The following is a 22499-nucleotide window of genomic DNA, read 5'->3' on the forward strand; positions in this document are numbered from 1 at the left end:
TAGAAATGCTAGCATTCAAAATCTGACTTTGTTATGGCCAAAAATGCAGACAAATCACTCCACCACACCACCAAAACTGAGTTTATAAGATTCAATGGACTAGGCAATGTTAAAAGTGACTCTAGATTATGTAACTACACAAGACCAAGCTGGAAAACAGCAGCTAGGTGGAGTTAAACTCAAATTAGACTCACACATAACTCAAACAGCACAACTCAAACTACACTAAATTAGAATGCACTAGAATGGTCAAATTTTGCTAACTACACTAAACTAGCCTAAGAAACTACAAAGAAACTGTCCTAAGAAGTTTAGAGTGGTAAAACAATGCTAACTACAAACTCACACTACAAAAACAACCTAGAACTCAAAATATGACACCCTAGAACCTAAAAAGTGTACTAAATAGGTGACAATTTCGAAATTGACCTAAACTAACCTAAGAATGTGTAATGTTCTTATCCTAACAAGTTTAAAGTACTTAAATAAAGTTAAGAAACATGTCAAATTGGATCAAGTATCAAAATCTCAAAATTTGGCTACTTAAACCTAAAAAGTGTACTAAATAGGTGACAAAATGGGAATTGACCTAAAGTAACCTAAGATTGTGTATTCTACACATCCTAACAAGTTTAAAGTTGTTAAAGGAAGTTAAGAGACATGACAAAATATATGAACTAGCTAAATCTCAAAGTTTGCGTACTTGAAACCTATTAAAGTAGATGAAATAGCTAAAAATCACTACTCAAACCTCAAAACAATTGTACTACAATTACAAACTGCACTAAACTAGGAAAATAAACTACAAATAAACTATCCTAACAAGTTAAGAATGGTAGAACCTTGCTAATTAAGAACTCACACTACAAAAAATACCTAAAACTCAAAATATGACAACTTAGAAACCTAAAAGTAGTACCTAAAATACACTAAAAGTGCAAAGAATGCAAAGTCTATTAAAGTACTCACGAAAACAATAAACTAAATATCTACACAACTTTTAAAAGATAAAAGAAAGATAAAAATGAAGTCTCAATTGAAAAATAACAAGAAATACAGAATTTGACTATTGAACACCTATAAAGAGACTAAAGTAGGTGAGAAATTCGAAATTCACCTAAATTAGCCTAAGAATGTCTAATATTCATATTCTAACAAGTTTAAACTAGTAAAATGAATGTAAGAAAGATGTCAAATTGGATCAAGTACCTAAAACTTAAAATTGGACTCCTTAAAACCTAAAAATGTGTACTAAATAGGTGAAAAATTGGCAATTAGACCTAATGTACATTAATTTTAAGTAATGTTAACATCCTAACAAGTCTAAACTAGTGGAATGAAGTTAGGAAACTTGTCAAAAGCAAAGAACCACCTCAAACTCAAAGTTTGAGTATTTAGAACCTAAAAAGTTCACTTAAAGGGTGACAAATTGTCAATTCACCTAAAGTAAAGTAATTTTAAGTAATGTTAACATCCTAACAAGTCTAAAGTAGTTAAATGATGCTAGGAAAGTGGTGAAAAGCAAAGAATTCCCTAAAACTCAAAATCACACTACTTTAAACCTTAAAAACTATAGTTAAATAGAGTCATTGCAGGTTATTTTTTCTTTTGCTGTGATTCTATGATGTTTGGAAGTTTAAACAAGTCCAAATTGATGTATTAAAGCTGTTAGAACCATTGATGTTAAGTTACAAAGACCTGTATGCAATTTAGTATGTCAAACCATGATATTTGAGCCATTTTTGGAACTTACAAAGTGAATCTGAGTTCCAGTTCTGTTTTGTGCCTAAATAGAGTTCAAACAAGTGTATTTTGATGAATTAAAACTGTTGAAATGATTAGCAAAGTGTCAGAATGGCTTAGGCACAAAATCACTTCCAAAACCACAAATTTTGAGTCAGATTTGGGAAGTAGAAAGGTGATTTTGAGTAGCAGTTTGGTTTTGAGTTAAATATCAGTTTTAACATGTTTCAATTCATGAAACAATGTTGTTGAAGTGGTTAGTATTGATCTAGAGCTACTATTGTGTAATTTTATTTCCTTGTAGAAATTTGTTATCAAACTTGCATTTAGACCATGACTGAATGATCATGTATATGTTGTATGTTGATGTATATATTGTATGTTCCTGTATATTGTATGTTCATTTATTAGGCTACAACTTGATTAAGTTAAGTAGTCATTTAAAGTCCTATGGTACTACACACATTCTCAATGGAATGAGAAGGGTAAAAGTACCTTAAACACTTAGAACGTACAAAATATGTGGAAGTACTCTATAAAAGAGAACTTTAGTAATGTCAGAAAATTGACTCCCCCAAATTTAATACAGAATCACTTAGGATGTCTAAGACATTTCAATACTGAGGACTTATCTTTGCATGCCCTTATTGAATGCCTATGACAATAGTGTTCAAATTGCCTTCCATGTTCGACTTGAGTAGTAATAGGTTTATTACTTATGTCACATGGAGTGTTGCTGTTTTGGCTAAGTTTATCTTTGTTTGGCTTGTCACAGAACATGGCCCATTTTCCCAACCATCATGGATGGATGTACGACCGTTGTTATAGTGGAAGGAGAGGTTTGAAGGAATCTTTTGTCATCGGAGTTGAAGATTTTGTGGAGACGACTCGACGATATCAATATTATGCTCTTGATGGAGGGATTCGATGCCCATGCACCAAGTGCGAATGTACAAGGATTTTGAAAGATGAAGTCGTCAAAGTTCACCTATACCAAAAAGGGTTCATGCCTAATTACACGGTTTGGACATTTCATGGTGAAGAAATTCCTTCGACCTCCGCTGCAGCTAAAAAGCGGCTTGCATCAGGTTCGAATACTATTGTACATACACCTGAGATAGATCAATTTGCCTATATGCAATAGATGGTCGACAACGCTCTTCGTTGACATGCTGAACAAGAAACAAACGATAGTCATGATGAAGAGTCTCCAAATGAAACCACTCAGAGGTTTTACAATTTACTAACAAAGGCAAATCAACCTGCATTTGAAGGTTCTTCTGAGTCAAAATTTTCAGTATGCATTAGACTAATGGTTGGTAAATCTTATTGGAACGTTCCCAATCAAGCATTGGACTTCTTTACAAAATTGATGTTAGATCTGACATCACCAAACAACTCTATGCCTAAGAATTATTATCAAGCCAAAAGATGTGTTTCAAAGCTGGGATTGAAAGCCAAGAAGATTGATTGTTATGTTAATGGATGTATGTTATTCTATGACGATGACAGTGGCAAAATTGATGCATTGTTGGTTGAATGCAAGTTTTGTGGCTCACCTCGATATCATGCGATACATGCAGGATGGAGGCAAAAAAACCAATTCCATTAAGGTCCATGTTCTACTTGCCTTTAATTCCAAGATTACAAAGAATGTTTACTTCAATCCAAACATCACAACACATGACATGGGCTGATGGTAACAAAACAGAAGGAGTTTTGCGTCATCCTTCTGATGGTGAAGCTTGGAAGAACTTCAATCGTAAACATCCATCCTTTGCTAGTGAACCGCGTAACGTAAAACTTGGTCTATGCTTTGATGGAATGGTGTTTGGTCGTATGATGTTTCAAGGAAGCAAAATTTCAATATGAGGGCAACTTTGATGTGGACTATTAACGACTTCCCAGCCTAAGGCATGTTATATGGGTGGAGCACGCATGGTCGATTAGCTTGTCCACATTGCATGGAGCATACAAAGTCATTCCAATTGAGTTATGGTCTGAAAAGTAGTTAGTTTGACCGCCATCGACGGTTCGTGGTCATTGATCAACCCTTTAGAAGAAACAAAAAGGCATTTTGCAAAGGGCAAGTTGAAACAGATATGTGATAACGGTTGAAAATACCGTTATCTGTGATGTAATTTTGACACTAAATGCACCCTTTTCTGCTTAGAAACATGCTTGGAATCATGTTTTTCTGTTAGTTTGTGTGAATAAGAGAGTTGAGGTTGAATTTGATGGTTTTATGACTAATTTCCCTTGTTTTGGCAGGGAGTGAGATAATATTGAAAACAGAGATGAAGTGCCATAAAGATGGAGCTCAAAAAGACCTGGAAAAGCACCAGAAGGGAGGAGTGCTTGAAGCGCAGGAAACCACCGCTCACCACCCGGTCACCCCTTTTGGGGCGCTTAAGCGCCTGAAGCACGAAGCTTGGGCGTCATTTTTTAGGCTTGAGTGTAGGGAACCACCGCTCACCGCCCGGGCGCCCAAAGTGGGGCGCTTGAGCGCCAATGACATGGGCCTGGGCTTGTTTCTGTTATGCTTTCGCTCTATTTAAAGGACCCAAACGTCCTTGGTTTTGTATCTTTGGCTTGAGGAGCGCAGCAACACACTCTTTCACTCTTTAAAGGCGAATTTGGATGCGGGAGCTTCCATCTTCTACTTTTAGGGTTTTTCTATCTCATTCTTCTCCATTGCTCATCTAGTTTCACCATGTCTATGGTGAACTAAACTCTATTTATTTTTGGGGGATGATGTAACATTGTGAACTCTCATGTATTTGAATTGATTCTTAATAACATATGCTTTTTCATTAATTGTTAGAGTAATTCATCTGTGATTATTACATGCTTTTGTTTAACTCATTCATAGCGTGATGTATGAATTGCATGAGTGCCGGGAGGTTCCTTACAATTCAAGTTCTTGTTGAATTACTCCCAAGAGTAATATTTCTCAAGGATGAGGCTATGAGTCTTGGTCATCTTAAAGCTCTTGATCTTCACATTTAATTACTAGGAATGTTAGGAATTGCATGAACTGGTGATTAAGGACAGGCTTATTTCGCCGAGGGATCGGGTTTAAGTGATTTAGTGAGTGACTTTAACATTAATGCATAAAGAAGAATTCTTACATACATGAGAGGGAACTTGGTGAAATCTAACCCCAACAACATACTCATCTCATATCACACAACATTCGTTCATTACTGTGCTATTCTGCTATTGATCAAACTGCATTCATATTTAATTTTCTGTCTTTGCATCCGAAACCAATGATTTCGTTTTCTTTAAGTCTTAATTAATCGAGTTATCACTCGATTGTCTAGTGCCGAGGGTCCTTTGGGATACGATACTTGGTCTTACCATTTTATATTACTTGTGCGATTCTGTACACTTGCAGATTCATCAACAAGTTTTTGGCGCCGTTGCCGGGGACTCACGGTTTAAACTATTCTATTTGTGTGATTCTTGATTAACTTTGACTTTAATTTTTAGTTTTATTTTTATTTTTAATGTTTTGTCTTATATTTAATTTGTGCTAACAATGTTTTCTAGGGTTTTGTGTCTAGTTTATGCAGGATATAGTCAGGACTAGGGGCAACAAAAGTGTTGAACCTCTTCTTGTCGGACTTTAGACTAATAGAAGGCCAAGAAGAAAGAGATTATCTATAGAACCTTCTCTAAGGGAAATGTCACAGGCCTCACAATCTGATCAGGAAAGCATGGACAACAATGGTGGTAGGCGTACTTTGGCAGATTATGCAACAGTTGTTGGCCCTCACCATTTTAACAGCATTGTAAAGCCGAAGGTCAATGCCGCAAGTATGGAGATGAAGCCTGCGTTGATCCATCTAGTGAACAACAACCAATTAAATGGACTATCACATGAAAGTCCATATGAGCATCTGACCACTTTTAATAAGATCTACAATACTGTGAAGCTGAATGGAGTTCCAGATGATGCAATTAGACTAAGCTTGTTTCCTTTCTCACTAGGAGGCAATGCTAAACTGTGGTTGAACTCTTTTCCTAAAAATAGCTTGACTGAGTGGGAAGATGTGGTTGCAAAATTATTGAACAAATACTTCCCACAGTCAAAGATCAACAAAGGGAAGCACGGAACCTCTTCTTTCAGGCAAAGCATGGAGGAGACATTAGAGCAAGCATGGGATAGATACAAGAGCTTGTTGAGAAAGACACCTACTCATGGTTTTGATGAAGCAACGATAGTCATTCTTTTCCTTGGAGGTCTTGGCTCACAAACTAAATTGATGTTGGATGCCTCAACTAGAGGCAATATGAAGTGCAACACTCCAGTAGAAGCTTATGAATTAATTGACAACATCGCTACCAATGACAATGAGATGCACAGTGAAAGAGAAGCTCCCTCACAATCTAAGGGAGTGCTACAGTTACAGTCTTATGATGCCCTACTTGCTCAAAACAAGATAATATTACTCAACAATTAGAGGTTTTGACAAAGAAGCTTTCTTAGTCATCAAAGGAGTGTCAGAATGTCTTACAGGTTCAACAACAACTTTGTGAACTATGTGGTGGTGATCATATTAATGGGCAATGTGCAGTGCCCGAGAATCTCAATGAAGAAGTTAACTACATGGGCAACCAGTTTCGTCCCAACAATTACAATCAAGGGTGAAAATCTCATCCAAGCATGGGACAAGGTCAATTTGGGCAAGCTGGTGGACAATTCAATAGACCACCACCACAACAACAACAACAGTGGCAACAACAACCCTCTCTAGCTGACAGAACTACCAAGCTTGAGGAGACTCTCCAACAGTTCATGCAGGATACTCTCTCCAATCAGAAAAACACTGAAGCTGCTATTAGAAATCTAGAGATGCAGGTTGGTCAAATAGCCAAGAAGTTAGAAGAGATACCTATCAAACGTTTTGGGGCTAATATTGAAGTTAACCCCAAGGAAGAATGCAAGGCTATTGCGAGTGTAAAAGATGAGAAGGAGAAAGAGAAAGAAATAGAGAGAAAAGAAAAAGTTGAGTTAAAAGAGAGAGAAGAAAAAGAAGAGAGAAAAATTGAAGTTGAGAGAAAAGAAAAAGAAAAGATTGTAAAAGAAGAGAGAAAAGAAAAAGAAAAAATTGAGAAAAATCTTCATCACCCTGAGGAATGTTCCCGAAAAGAAAAAGAGATGCAATTAGGGTGCTTTGAAGAAATCTTTAGAAAATTGGGAATTAAAATTCCTATGACTGAAGCATTGCAGCAGATTCCTGAATATGCTAAGTTTTTGAAGAAACTCCTCAAAAGAAAGAATTATCTAGAGGAGGAAACAATTGAGGTACAGGGAGAGTGCAATGTGATCTTGCATAAGGCACTTCCTCCTAAGGTTAAAGATTTAGGAAGCTTTACCATTCCTTGCACTATCAGGAGCCATAAAATAAGGAAAGCCCTAGTTGATTTAGGGTCCAATATCAATTTAATGCCCTTATCTGGTCATGAAAAGGTTGGTGGTCTTGAAGTCAAGCCTGCAAGGATGACTTTGTTTATGGCGGATGGATTTACCAAAAAGCCCTATGGTGTAGTGGAAGATGTGATGGTTCAAACTGACAATCTTAGATTCCTGGTGGACTTTGTAGTGATGGAGATGGAGGAAGATTTGGAGATCCCTATAATACTTGGAAGGCCATTCATGAAAACGGCCAAGGTGATCATCAATGTTGATGATGGAACTATAGCACTTAAAGACCAAGAAGAGGAGGTGATGTTCAATGTCTTCAATGCTGAGCAGCTAATCCAGGTGAAAAAGACTAGTTTCAACGCTGCATGTGGAGATGCACCAGAGACTAGTACTAAAGCTGCCAAGTCAGGCAAGAAAGGCAAAAAGTGTTTTCTGTCACAGGTAAAAGAAGAAGAAAAAGACAGCAAAGGAGAAAGTGTTCATCAAGACTCCCTAGAGAAACATGAAGAACTTAGACCAGGCATCCTAGTGAGATTCAACAAAAAGTTGTGGATTGTGAAAGAACTCAGAATTGATGGACTAATAGAGATTGAATCTCCAATTTCCAAGAGAATAAAAAAGGTGAACAGGAAGCTATTGAAGATCAGTTGGTGTGGAGAAGAAAAAGATGACACCAACATCAAGGATGTGACATGAGCCTATTGGGTCAAGCTAGTGACGTTAAAGAAGTGCTTACTAGGAGGCAACCTAGTGTGTTAAGAACTTTTATTTTCTTTATTGTTTCTCTAGTTTGGATTTTTGTCATTTGAATTATGTTTCTCTTTATTTTGTGTTTGCTTGATTCTAATGTGCATAGTCTGTGATAACTGAATGATTGATGTGTGGAGAGAGATTAATTGTTTTGTTTGAGTGTTGTTTTGTGAGCTAGGGAAAAGAAACTTGAAAACTCTAACGGAGATAACTGAAAATTCTAAGGGAGATAACTGAAAATTCCAAGGGAGATAACAGGGAGCTAGTTTTCAAAATAATTGTTTTGAAAATTATTTTGTGTTTGCTTGATTCTAATGTGCATAGTCTGTGATAACTGAATGTTTGAAAACCCATGGTCAGGAATACCCAAAACAAGCCAAAAAGCCAAGGGAGAAAAGTGTCGCACGCTGCTTAAGCACCCCCTAAGCGGTGCTTGGGCGGCGCGACTGCAGATTTGGGTTTTAAGTTGGGGCTCCAGCGGGATTTCAGCCCACTTCATTTTTTTCTACCCTAGGGTTTCACCCAAGCCCCCTTTCTCAGATTTCTTCCACTCTAGCCTCCCTAAACACTCCTCCTAAGTTCTCTCATCACTTTCCCCCTCATTGCCCCACCAAGAACCCTAGTTCTCACCCATTTTGCACCATTCAACCATTCAAGTTTGGGGTTTTGTAGTCTATGGCTGCTAGAAGTTCAAATTTCTACCATTTGTTTGAGTACTATCCACTAATCCTTTGTCTCCAACCAAGTAAGTCATGCCATCTAGTGTTTTAAGCTCTTAAAAGTTTGATTTTTGAAGAATGTTGATGAAAAAGCTTGAGTTTTAATGATTGATATTGTTTATTCACGATTTGTCACTGTTTGGACCGATTAAATTGTGCTAATTGTGGTTTGGACTGAGTAGAAATGGATTTGGAAAGTGAAAAATGCAGCAAAGCCACGCTTGACTGCACCGCTCGCCGCTCAAGCACCCCCTGAGGGGCGCCCGAGCGCGACGCGGTAGTGGCTGTTGTAGTGTTTGTTTTGTTTCTTGGCTGTTTGGTTTTGTGTAGGTGGTACTGAGGGATCTCTGTTTGGCCCTCAGCCTGAATAAGAAGAGTTTGTTGATTTTTTGGGACTAATGCTTGATGATTTCTGTGTTTGTTTTGTGAATCTCTATGTGCAGGAATGACTTCTTAATCAGGAAAAAGGGTCAAAGCTAGGGGAGGAGGTCGCACGTCTAGAGCGGAAGCTATGGCAGAGGATGATGAGGATGATTTAGAGGAAGATTCAGATGCCTCTAATGAGAGTGATGACAACATCTCCTGATGCTGCTAGATCAGGATTTTTCTTGTCTTTTTGTTATCTTTATGCATGTTTGAATTGTGTTTATTTTGTTTTTAATTTTAGTTTGAGTTATTACTTGGTTAAATGGATAGTTTGACTGTGAGAAGTAAGATTATCTTGTGTTTGCTTTATTGTTTTGAGATTCATGTTGAGTTAATGATTGCTTTAGCTCTTAAACACAGATGGTGGATTCTCATAGTTGTTTACACTAGTGCAGAACGGGCTATAGACGTCCGTTCTGTGGGTCTTTTGACGTCCGACCTCCAACGGACGTCTATGCGGGTGACGTCTATGTAGACGTCCGTTGTGTCAGGCCAGACGTCTATATAGACGTCCGTTGTGTCAGGCCGGACATTTATATAGACGTCCGCTGTGTCAGGCGGACGTCTATATAGACGTCCGCTGTGAACCTCTCGGACGTCTATACACTACTGCAGAAAGGGCTTTATTAGATGGGTTATTTAGGGTTATTTACGGGTTATTTAGGATTACAGGGTTTGGACGTTTGTTTGTGCACTGCAACACGTCTGAAGAGCAGATTCGAAATGAAAATGGAGGGAGCTGGAGGAGTAAACAACCTAAAACGTAGGCCAAAAACGCCGCCCAAGAACACGCTACAAACTGCACAAAAATGCCCAGAAAACGACTTTTAATCGGTTCAAATGAAAGATATTTCATCACTGAACAATTTAATCGGAATAAAAGTAAGATTAAATGGTCCAAAACAGATAAAAACCAACCTGGAAATGCAAGGCACAGAGGGAACTCTCACGGGTTCGCATAACTCCTCGCGGGTTCGCGTTTTTGTTAGTAAGTCCTTATTTTAAACGTCTTTTGAACGTCCGTCCTGGAGGGGGACGGACGTTTAATATATATAGACGTCCGTCCTCCTCCAGGACGGACGTTCAAGAGGCTGACAGAGTAGCTGAACCAGTCAGCCCCTTGAACGTCCGTCCTGGAGGGGGACGGACGTCTATATATATTAAACGTCCGTCCCCCTCCAGGACGGACGTTCAAGGGGTTGACAGGTTCAACTACTCAGTCAGTCTCTTGAACGTCCGTCCTGGAGGGGGACGGACGTTTAATATATATAGACGTCCGTCCCCCTCCAGGACGGATGTTCAAGAGGCTGACAGAGTAGTTGAACCAGTCAGCCCCTTGAACGTCCGTCCTGTAGGGGGACGAACGTCTATATATATTAAACGTCCGTCCCCCTCCAGGACGGACGTTCAACGGATTGACAGGTTCAACTACTCAGTCAGTCTCTTGAACGTCTGTCCTGGAGGGGGACACACGTCTATATATATTAAACGTCCGTCCCCCTCCAGGACGGACGTTCAAGAGACTGACTGAGTAATTGAACCTGTCAGCCCCTTGAACGTCCGTCCTGGAGGGGGACGGACGTTTAATATATATAGACGTCCGTATCCCTCCAGGACGGACGTTCAAGGGGCTGACTGGTTCAACTACTCTGTCAGCCTCTTGAACGTCCGTCCTGGAGGGGGACGGACGTCTATATATATTAAACGTCCGTCCCCCTCCAGGACGGACGTTCAAGAGACTGACAGAGTAGTTGAACCTGTCAGCCCCTTGAACGTTCGTCCTGGAGGGGGACGGACGTTTAATATATAGACGTCCGTCCCCCTCCATGACGGACGTTCAAGGGGCTGACTGGTTCAACTACTCTGTCAGCCTCTTGAACATCCGTCCTGGAGGGGGACGGACGTCTATATATATTAAACGTCCGTCCCCCTCCAGGACGGACGTTCAAGAGGCTGACAGAGTAGTTGAACCTGTCAACCCCTTGAACGTCCGTTAGAGTGGTCGGACGTCTACTGTATTATAGACGTCCGGCGCCGTCTAGGACGGACGTCTCCACACTCAATTATTTACATTTATGCCACCGGTCAATTATTTACGTTGGGGTTTTGGTGGACGGACGTCTATGAGGTGACGTTAAAGATCAATTTTGCACTAGTGTTAAGACAGATGCATGGTTTCAATTGTGATTAATGTGCTTGGCATGATGTTTATCAAAATTTTGAAACCTTGAATTAACTTATGAGAGGTTGGGCTCCAGAATTTATTGTTGAATGCTATTGCTTTGGAATCATAGTTGATTTTGCCTGAGTTTCTCTTTTGAATTATTTGCTTGCTTGTTACAAATGATCAAGGCCATTTGTTCTTATCCCTTGTAAGTCAATGCCAAAATTTTAACCCCAAAATTTTGTCCTTTGAACCTTGAGCTGAATCTGAAAATAACCTTTGAAATCCTTGCCTTGAGTTGAGTAGAGTATGCATGTATGGTATAGGAGAATGGTTCAAGTTTGGGGTTGTTGGAAATTGAAAAAAACAAATTAAAAAGAAAAAGAGCATTGAGTAAAGTAAGAAAAGCAAGAGAAGAAAGAAAGAAGAAGAGAAGGATGAATTCAATGAATAAAAGTTGGGATTAAGTTGAGAAGTGGTTTCTCAAGTGAAAAGTAGTAAGAGAGATTAATGTTAAATTATGAAGTAAATTGTTCACTCTCTTAACTCAAGGAACTTTGTTGTCCACAAAAACCAGTTTTCTTCTTAGCCCAGCCACAATACAAGCCTTAAAAAGTCCTTGTGAGGATAACTTGCTTGTGAATGTGTTTGATGTTGTTTAAATGAAAGGCAAAGTTGATTTGTGTGACATTGTGATGGTAGAGTGAAAGAGACACCTCACTATACACCTTTGAGCTTGAGTGAAACACTTTCTTTGGTGAGGAATGGTTCCATGCACTATAGGATATTTTGCTTGGTTGTTGATCACTCATAAGACCTTTGCATCAATTATGTATTTTTTTCGTTATGTGAGCACCATAATTGAAGCTTGATTGGTTAAAACATGTATATCTTGACTGATCTTTCTATGATGGGTAGACATGAGTGATTACTTGTCTTAGAAGAAAATGCTTTTTGGTGTGCTAGACCATTGTAGTATGGCTATGTTGTTTAAGCTAGGTTACATTTTTCTTGAGGACAAGAAAAGTTTAAGTTTGGGGTTGTGATAATGGTTGATTTTACCTTTATCTGTAATGCAATTTAATACTAAATGAACTCTCTTTGACTGTGAAGCTTGCTTAAACTCTTGTTTTTAGTTAAATTTTTTGAATAAGTTAGTCGAGGTTATACTTAATGATTTTTATCACAATTCCCTCAATTTTGTAGGTTATTGGTATGTTTTGGAAGAGGAGCAAAGTATCAAAGAGTTGCAACCCAGGAAGGACAGCAGAAGCACCAGAATAGAAGGTTGTAGAGGGCTCAAGGATGTCTAGTTGCCCTTTTCTGGGGCCCTGGTGTTGAGACTTCGGTAAGTGTACCAAATCGTACAAGTAATATATATTGGTTAAAAGCAATAGTATTATGAATTTAAAATTATAATATTTTAATTAAAATAATTTATGTTAAGTTTTTATCAAGTTTTGGAATTGTATATTTAAGCATTACATTTTACCATAAATTATTTTAAATTCTCTATAAAATAAATTATTCTCTGCAAACATTTACACATGCAACAAAAATATGAAAGAATTTTAGTATGTTTATCTAAATTACAAAACAAACTGGACACAATCTCTTTCTTGTCAGAACACTGCACTGAAACACACGACATTTTTTGAATTCGATTACTTTGAAGTTAAAAGGTCAATCTTGGTAACCTATTTTATTCCAATAGCAGAGCAATCATTACTTTAAGCAGTTTATGCAACTGATTCCTGTATTGGAATTGATCCTCCCATAAAATGGAGTTACTGTGATTAGAAATAGTGCTTCACTTTTAGCGAACCAGTAAAAATCAAATTACTTAGATGCAAAATAGAAATCAGAAACTAGGCTTATAGTTTATTAGTTGACCAACTGATAAGGAACCGAATAATAAAAATTGTTGGAAGTCTCACAACGACTAGAGATAAGATTAACTTAAAGTATATAAGTGGGTGTAAATCTTATCTTACAAGCTGGTTTTGTAGTGTTGAATTAAACCTAAAGTTCACTTCTTAACATGATATCAAAGTCAGTTTAAAGCCTATTCTAGCGAGATTTTTGGACATATTGTTTCACCCACTATCGAGCTATTGTCAGACAATCTATTAATGTCTAGTCTCATGCTCGAGATGTATATATGTTGACATGAGGAAATGTGTTAGAAATTTTACATCGATTAAAGTTAAGGTCAATTTATAATATATAAGTGAATGCAAACCTCACCTTACAAACCAGTTTTGTAGAATTGAGTTAAGTTTAAAATTTACTTCTTAACACAAAAATCATCGTATCATTATCTAAGTCTCTTGAACCATGAAGTCAAATGATGGTCAACAAAAATAGATGATACGTTAACTTGTCATCTAGGTTTCAATAATGCATGCATATGGTGTTAGAAAACATCATCATCTAAAGTTGCCCTTTGTAATCACACAATATAGAGAAAGTTGATTCTTAACATTAATATTCACTAATTGATATGTGCCTTCTTCGTGAGGAAATCTACATCAAAGAGGAGAAAAGTCTCACCTCATATCCTTTCAATCATGCATCATTTACACGTAACTGATTGACACAAGACTCCTCCCAAATTCCTAATTGCATTCGAAAGCCCTCCATTACCTATTTTGCTTTTTGACTAGACATTGATTACAACTTATGTCTCATTGCATATATAAGATATTTTTTCTTTCGTATGAATACGGAGTATCTTTGATTCATGAGGCAGAGGATTAGTTTCCCTAAATAATAATATCTATTTGTTTTGGCTCCATATCACATTAGGAAATGAGTGAAGATACGACAAAAATATATTTAGCAAATTATACTTTTAAAAGTAATTATTAAATTATTGTAATTTTATTTTCGAGTGTTTTTAATACAAAAATATTTATCAAGTTATAAATATATCCAAATATTAATATGAGATGTTTACATTGAATTAATTATTTCGAAAGATTTAATTATTTCTATAGATTTGGTCTTTGTTAAAAGTTTGAAAGTTGTTAGTTTTAGAAAGATTACATGACTTTTTGTATCCTAACCTCACAAATTCTGCAACACATTTATTATAGAAATTATTATGTAATGGACCAGAATCACCAGTAAAAATAGAGGATTTAAACTCTTCCACTGGTAAAAATAGACGATTTAAACTCGCACAACAGGCTTCGGTAGGAGCAACCGAAGCCTATCAAAACGTGGTGGTCTTTTCGTAGTTTAGTCGAACTTTTTTGCCTCGGTTCAAGGGGAACCGAGTTCTATACACCATATGACCTCGGTTAAAATTTCAATCGATGTCTAACATCCTGAAAAATTCCTGCAGATTTGAATTTTGGCCTGACAACTTTTTCAATCTTGATCTACTGACTCAGTTCACTAGGGACCCGAGACATATACACCGTATGACCTCGGTTCAAAATCCTACCGATGCCTTAACACCTAAAAAATTACTTTTTGAATGAATCCTGATATTCTACCTCTTGGGGACCCGAAGCACGTTAATTGAATAATTTAGAAGCATAGGGAGAGATGGGCTCCGCCTTCAAACTGCTTCAGATTCAGAAGCAACACAACATAATCAACCGTGGCGCCACCGTTCTCGACCTCGGTTGCGCTTCTAGAGGGTGGCTCTAGGTGGCTTGTCAGAGCTTGGGACCCTTCCACGGCAGAGGCTCCGTCCTTAGCGTCGACACCAAAAAAGTCAAGGTTCCCCCTCTTCATTGCGATTCTAGGTTTCAAACCATCCCTTGCAGGTTTCGATTTTTGTATGGTGCTTTTCTCGTTGGAGGTTGAAGCTTTGCGGTTTCGGTCATGGAGGCGCGACTTGGGATTTAGGATTTATCTATTTCTGGGTTTGGTTTGATTTTGCAGGTTGACGTTGCCTGATGATGATGAATGGAGGTTGAACGGGGTTGCGCCATGGAGACGAACATGGAGGTTGGTGGCAGCGCTAGGTAGTGAGGAACAGAGCTTCGTGATGGTCCATCAATGGAGGTTTCTGGTGAAGAAAATGAGTGCGGCGACTTTCGATTGAGGTTTTTCTTATTGCAGGTCTGTGTTGATGGTGGTGGTGCAAATTAGGGTTTGATGACGACGACATTGACGGTGAAGATGATTAGCGGTGGTGCTAGGTTGCGATGATGGCTGCCGGCGGCACATGGTAGGTTCATTGTGGATGGCTGCCGACTGGCTATGATCATGAGGCACAATGAGAATCTTAAGAGACAGGAGAGGAACAAATATATACTTTTGGTGATTCAAACAGGAATTTTCAAAACAGAGAAAAGATGTGAGTGGAAAAGGAACTTCGACAGCTTTATGGCTATTTCTTCTACCGATTTCCAAATGGAGAATTCGCGATTGATGTGTATGATAGAATCCCTAGTAATATTAATATGTGGTTGAGAACAAATATTAATATTGGAAGGTATCAGCCACTTGAGGAGAGGAAAATAGAGATGAACTTGGTCATCGTGTCTCACGGCCAAATGGAAATATGCTCGTCAATGGAAATATTCTCGTTAATGGAAATATTCATTTTGTTTACTTTATTAAATTAATAATAGGTTATTGAAATCTAAGAGGAATACGTGTGAACAGGAGTGGTGAGAATCATGATCTTTTCACTTTTTACTATGGATATATATGTCCTGTAATCTTCATCTGCTTTTAAATTTTTGATGAAGTATTGATTAGTTGCTATTTATTTTTGCAGGCTACTCATAGATCTGGAAGACCTATCAAACCAAATCAATATGTAGCAGGCTCAAGACCCAATACATCATTTGAGATGATGGACAAAGGCTTGATCTCATATATTTAAAGAAAAGTAAAAAAAGTAAAAAAAGGCTTGATCACCGTTTGGAGCTAAGATGTTGAAAGCGAAAAAGTAAAAAAAAAAAACGCTTTATTGCCTTGGTTCAGAAGGAACCGAGGCAAAACGTTCTTCAAAAAAAAAAAAACCTTACTGCTTCGGTTACTTGTGAACCGAGGAAAAATCCTACCCCTTTTTGTCTCGGTTCTGAACCGAGGCAAAAAGGGGTAGGCTTTTTGCCTTGCCTGAATATGCGTCGGTTTAAGAACCGCTGCCTATGAGCGAAAATAACCACTGTCGTTTCATTGACTGCACTAGTGAATGTATTACAACATCAAAGTTTAAGGGAATGAGAGTTTAAAATTAAAAAACATATTAAAGGATATTCTCGTAATGGGACAATGGAGGTTACTCTTTATTTCTATTTTCAGTCTAAGTTTATAATAATAATTAATTAATTTAACATTTTTAATAGGGTAAAATTAATTTTTACATGTTTTTTTTTGGTAGAGGGACTTAGTGTCAATATGACGGATTTTGCATAGACTGATGCATGTTACCATGTGAGTAGACGTACTAATTATTATTTTTTTTAAATTGAAACTTTTGTTAGCACTACGAGGAATAGATTGTTCACATTTCTTTTATTAAGTTATTTTATAACTTTTATTTAAATAAAATAAGCATATATATTGTTTCGGGTATGGGTTGAGATTTCTTACTCAAAGCTCAATGCTTTTTGAGGGTTCTCCATTATTTAAGTTGTGTTGTTTGCTCTTTTCCCTTCTTGTCTAAGTTGTGTAGGAGGGTACATGTCAAAGGCACTCTAACGCTTAAGTGAATGACTTTGCATAATAATCTTGTAATAAAGATGATTAATCAGAATTCATTACCATTAGGTCTGACCCATTAATTACTAATAAAGGACTTTCATTATTCGTATTAATTTCCAATCAATGACTATTATTCTCATTTACTGCCTGTTATTTCTCAAATTAATTATCAATCAAGACCGGTCGGTAATTTCCTTCTTGGATAGTCGGCCGCCCAATCCTTGGCTGACCGAGTGGCCATTCAGTACACAAGCCCCCAGCCCAAGCAAACTCTTTATTGGAAAAGGTGCGCAAGGATTATTGTGAACTTGAGAGAGGTCGTTCGCGTTGTATTAGAGAATCTAATTTTGATGTGCTTTAAGTCTTTGTTCCTCTCTGTTTTGCCTTATTGATGAGCTCTAAGAGTTCATTGGGAACGTTCCCTAGGCCGTATAAACGACAGTGAGAGTTCATGGAGAACGGTCCTCACCGAGCGGTAAGCTTTAGGAGTTCACTTAGAACGTTCCCTAGGCTGAATACACACGAGTGAAAGTTCACGGGGAACATTTCGCGCTGAGCGGTAAGCTCTAAGAGTTCACTTAGAAAGCTCCCTAGGCTTAATAAACGCAAGTGAGAGTTCACGAAGAACGTTCCTCACCGAGCGGTAAGCTCTAGGAGTTCACTTAGAACGTTCCCATAGGCTGATGAAACTCAAGTGAGAGTTCGAGAAGTAAGCTTTAGGTTGGCCAAGTGGTTTGTATGCAGGGTCTTGTCATCTACACTTAAGAAAAATAACAATTCGAATTTGAACGGTCTAAAAAAATGTAGCCAATCAAACAAACACATTTACAAGTTTAGACAATTAATATCAAGCTAGCTTAGGTTATGAGGTCGAATGGCCTAGCAAGCAAGACCGCTCAGTCTTCGATTGAACGTTTGAAGACCAAAATGAGGAAGCCACATTAGGATGTGTCACGTGTGAGTTGTAGGTGCGTAATGTCCTCCGGCTTGCACAAAAAAATAATAGTGGTAGACGTTGATCATGACAAGGTGCTCATTTGAGGCTCGAACTAGAACCAAACATTGGAGCCTAACAAGGCTTAACATAGGCGGTTGATAACACTCTAAATTTGCCTATTTTTCTATGTTAAAATTCTTTTCTTCAGCTTCTTTAGTCTTTAATTCTTTAGAAATAGAATAGATCAGTTTTAATACCTAAAAATAGCTTTTCAATAAAAATAGAGTTAATTTCTTCTTTTTAGGTAAATAAAATAAGCTTTGAAGTATATAGATTTTTCTTTTTCTTTTGTAGATAAAAAAGAAAACAAAATAAAAATAGTTTCTAGAATAGGTTAATTTCTCTTAATTTCATTTTAACCCTTCTTTATTTCAAATTTTGGCAGATTAGGCTGTTTGGACAGATTATCTATATTGGGTTGCTGCATTGGGCTATTGCAAATTAAGCTTGAGCTGTTAGATTTGGTGCTGAGTTGGGCCGCAACACTTTACATGGGCTGAAATCCTCAGGATAATCGATTATCACTTCTTGAAAAACCCTGTAATGGACTCAAACAATCGATTATCACTAACAATAATCGATTATCAGTGGCAGTTGTAATCCATCTTTTCCATCACTGATAATCCATTATGTCACGCAATAATCGATTATTTGCGAATCAAATGTTGTTTTCTGAAAAGCCAAAGATAATTGATTTTAGCTTCCTGATAATCGATTATTTAAGCTGGGTTACGAGAAACTCAAAATTTGAAGAATTTTAATCATAAGACATATCTAACACTCCTAAATCTCTTTTAAGATCATAAAACCTATCCTTGGGTAAAGCCTTAGTGAAAATATCAGCTAATTAATACAATGTGTCAATGTATTCTATTGTGTGATCACCTTTTTGAATGTGGTATCTCAAGAAATGGTGTGTAATTCCTATGTGTTTAGTTCCGGAATGCATTATAGGATTCTTAGTCAAGTTTATAGCACTAATGTTATCGCATTTTAGAGGAATGTGATCAAGGAAGATATCAAAATCTTCCAGTTGTTGTTTCATCCATAAAATTTGGGCACAACAGTTGCCAACAACAATGTACTCTCCTTCTGTGCTAGACAAGACTACACACGCTTGTTTCTTTGAGTGCCAAGACACCAAATAACAGCCCAAAAAATGGCATGTTCCAATAGTACTTTTCCTATCAATTTTATAGCCTCCATAATCAACATCAAAATATCCTATTAAACTAGGTGTTGCATCAGAAGGATACAATAACCCAAAAGACGTAGTCCCTTTAAGGGATTTCAAGATTCTCTTAACAATAGTTAAGTGGGATTCCTTAGGATTGACTTGGTACCTAGCACAAAGACATACACTCTGCATAATATCTGGTCTATTAGTTGTGAGGTATAACAATGATCCTATCATACTTTTAAACATTTTTTGGTTTACTTTTGTGACACCCGGGCACTGACGAGGGTGGGGAGTGATCGCCGGTGCAAGAGGCACGAAGTGCAAGAGGCACAAACAAAGAGCGGCTCCTGGCAGGCTTCCAGTGGAAGGGACACATGGATGAATCGAACATACACCGGAATGATCGCCGGTGCAAGAGGCACAAACAAAGAGCGGCTCCTGGCAGGCTTCCAGTGGAAAGGACAAAGCACACCGGGGCGTTACAACTTCTACCCTAGATTCATCTTTATCTAAATAATAAGAGGTTGCCATAGGGGTGTTAAATTCTTTAGAGGTGTCCATTCCAAATTTTCTAAGAACTTCTCTATAGTATTTGGTTTGGGAAATAAAGGCCCCCCTCCATTTGTTTTATTTGTAACCCTAAGAAAAAGTTTAATTCCCCCATCATAGACATTTCGAACTCTCTTTGCATTATATTAGCAAACCCCTCACATAAAGAATCATAAGTTTATCCAAAAATAATATCATCAACATATACTTGAACAAGAAAAATATGATTTCCTACTTTCTTAATAAACAAAGTTGAATCAACCTTTCCTCTAGAAAAATCATTTTCAATCAAGAAGGTACTAAGTCTTTCATATCAAGACCTAGGTGCCTGTTTGAGGCCATACAATGCCTTTTTCAGTTTATAAACATGATCATAAAATTTCAAAATCCTCAAACCCAGGAGGTTGACTAACATACACTTCCTCTTTTAAACAACAAAGTTTCAACCTTAGGTTGCACTGGGGAAAAATAATAACATTACAGTTCCATCACACTAAATTTATTTAAAACTGTTGAGATTGTTGATAGGGGGAGCACTAGTTTAGCTGAACCAACAATCTTAGTAATATCTGAGTTTTTGATGATGACAACGCATAATTAATAACACATGTGTATTATGTGGTACATGTTCTATGCTTACATGTTATATGCATATATGAGAACATGATTGTGTTGTTGTTGTGTTGTTCATTGCATTTCACTGTGTTATACAGGTGATTTTATACATGAATGCATGACACATGTTTTTGGATGAGAAAAACCACAAGCACAAATGTTGAATTTTAATTGTGTGGCAAAACAACAGTTTTAAGTCGATTACATTATGGGGGGAATCGATTAAAACTCGTGTCTGTGCACAAACTTTTTCAAGTGTGCTGTGAGAGTTTTTCAAAGAGAAAAGTTTTCAAAACGTTGCTTAACATTGTTGCATAATCGATTGCATGCGATATGTATTCGATTAAGTTTGTTACTGTTTTGAAATTTGTTAATGCTTGATAAAACTATCACAACGGCTATATTTTTATATGTGTTGACCAAGCATTAAATGCTATTCGACTACATTAATTGTGAATTCAATTAATTGCTTTGACTGCTACTAACTGTTATAACTGAATTGTGGTATTCGACTGCATTAGTAGCTTAGTCGATTAAAATGCATCAGAGATGTGTTATACTATAAATTGACGCAAATTTGATTTCTATAAAGAACTTTTGTGATTCTAACATTTGCATATTCTTTTGCAGAAAGTTTAATTCTTACAGAAATAGGAAAAGCTCCAAGAAACTAGTTTGACTGTGGTGATCAACTACTTGAAATTTCCTGAAGAGCAAGATTGCTGAGTTTCAAAGTCTGATCTATCTTCACATTTACTGCAAGATGAGGTTCTACAATCTGCTGAAGATTGGGTTGAGTTCCCTGTTGTGATTACAGGAAGAAGGACGAGCTACCTTCTTGACTTTGAGGGTGCCTCAAAAGGGTTGGACTGCATGAGAGGTGATTCTTGCTCCTAGTCTATTTATGTACTGCCTATATTTTCATTAGAGGGTTAGAGAGGTGTTTTATATTTTTGACGTGAGGTCTCTATAAAAACCTTGTTGTAAAACCCTTGATCATTATAGTGCATTGACTTCCTGTGGTTGGAAGGACACTGGATGTAGGCTTGCCCGAACCAGTATAAAACCTCAGCGTTTGATCTTTCTTATCCCTACTCTTTTACATTCAATCGATTATACTTTATACTCATTCGATTAAATTTTCACTGCATTGAAAATCTTTTAACATGCGTTTCAAGAAAAGTATAAAGGCATCTCTTTTGGTGAAAAAGTTTTTGAAAGTTTTAAATTTTATACTTCACCAATTCACCCCCCTCTTGGTGTGAGAAATTGAGCCATTCTATTTTAACAATTGGCACCAGAGCTGGTCTTCATAAAATGGTTGAAAAACTAGTGGATTACTATTTTTGTTAAGTTGAGTGATCTTGGAAAATGGCTTTCAATTCTCAGACCTTTGGTGAAGGTGCTTCGATAAATAGACCACCACTATTTGCTGGAGAAAATTACGCTTTTTGGAAAATAAGGATGCAATTTTTTCTTGAATCAGTTGATAAAGGACTTTGGGATGCAACTCTAAACGGTCCATATGAGCCCACTCGTGTTTTAAATGGAAAAGTTGTTTTGAAAAATTTTTCATGGTGGAGTCAAGATGAGAACCGAAGAGCTCAATATGATGTTAAGGCTAGAAATGTGATTACATCAACACTAACCATGGATGAATGTTTCAGGATTTTCGAATGTAAAACTGCTAAGGAAATGTGGGAGGTTCTTGAAGTCACACATGAAGGAACGGATGAAGTGAAAAGGGCCAGAAAGAATTCTCTCATACAAGAGTTTGAGCTGTTAAGAATGAAAGCGGGAGAGACTATCTATGAAGTACAAAAGCGATTCACATACAAATTCAATCACCTCATGGCTCTCGGGAAAGTGTTTGATAAAGAAGAAATCAACATAAAGATCCTTAAAAGCCTCAACAGAAGCTGGTAGCCGAAAGTCACTGCAATATCTGAATCAAAAGACTTGACCAACATGAACATGGCCACCTTATTTGGAAAACTCAGAGAACATGAATTGGACCTAAGAAGGATAAAGGAGGAAGAAGAAATTGAAGAAAAGAAATCAATTGCTCTAAAGGCCACAAGCAAGAAAGCTACAAAGAATCTTGAACCTGAAGCTGAATCAGATGCAGATGTACCAGAAAAGGAAATCATGAATATGATGGTGAGAAAATTTAACAGATTCATGAAGAATAAAAATTCTGCAACTAACTATGGAGGCTTTTCAAGAGGAGGAAAGAAGACCTCAAGAAG

The 22499-nt window shown here is 37.3% G+C and overlaps 1 protein-coding gene across 1 annotated transcript; it reads left to right on the forward strand.

Annotated features, from left to right (window-relative positions):
* Positions 1-21621: 21621 nt before the first annotated feature.
* LOC148203610 (uncharacterized) lies at positions 21622-22176 on the forward strand. The gene has a single exon (XM_088107678.1). It carries the CDS (start codon positions 21622-21624, stop codon positions 22174-22176), a length of 555 nt encoding a protein of 184 aa, XP_087963804.1.
* The last annotated feature ends 323 nt before the right edge of the window (positions 22177-22499 follow it).

This window comes from Vigna umbellata, chromosome 2 (genome assembly GCF_029865625.1).
Source record: "Vigna umbellata cultivar VRB3 chromosome 2, Vumbellata_1.0, whole genome shotgun sequence".
NCBI lineage: Eukaryota > Viridiplantae > Streptophyta > Magnoliopsida > Fabales > Fabaceae > Vigna > Vigna umbellata.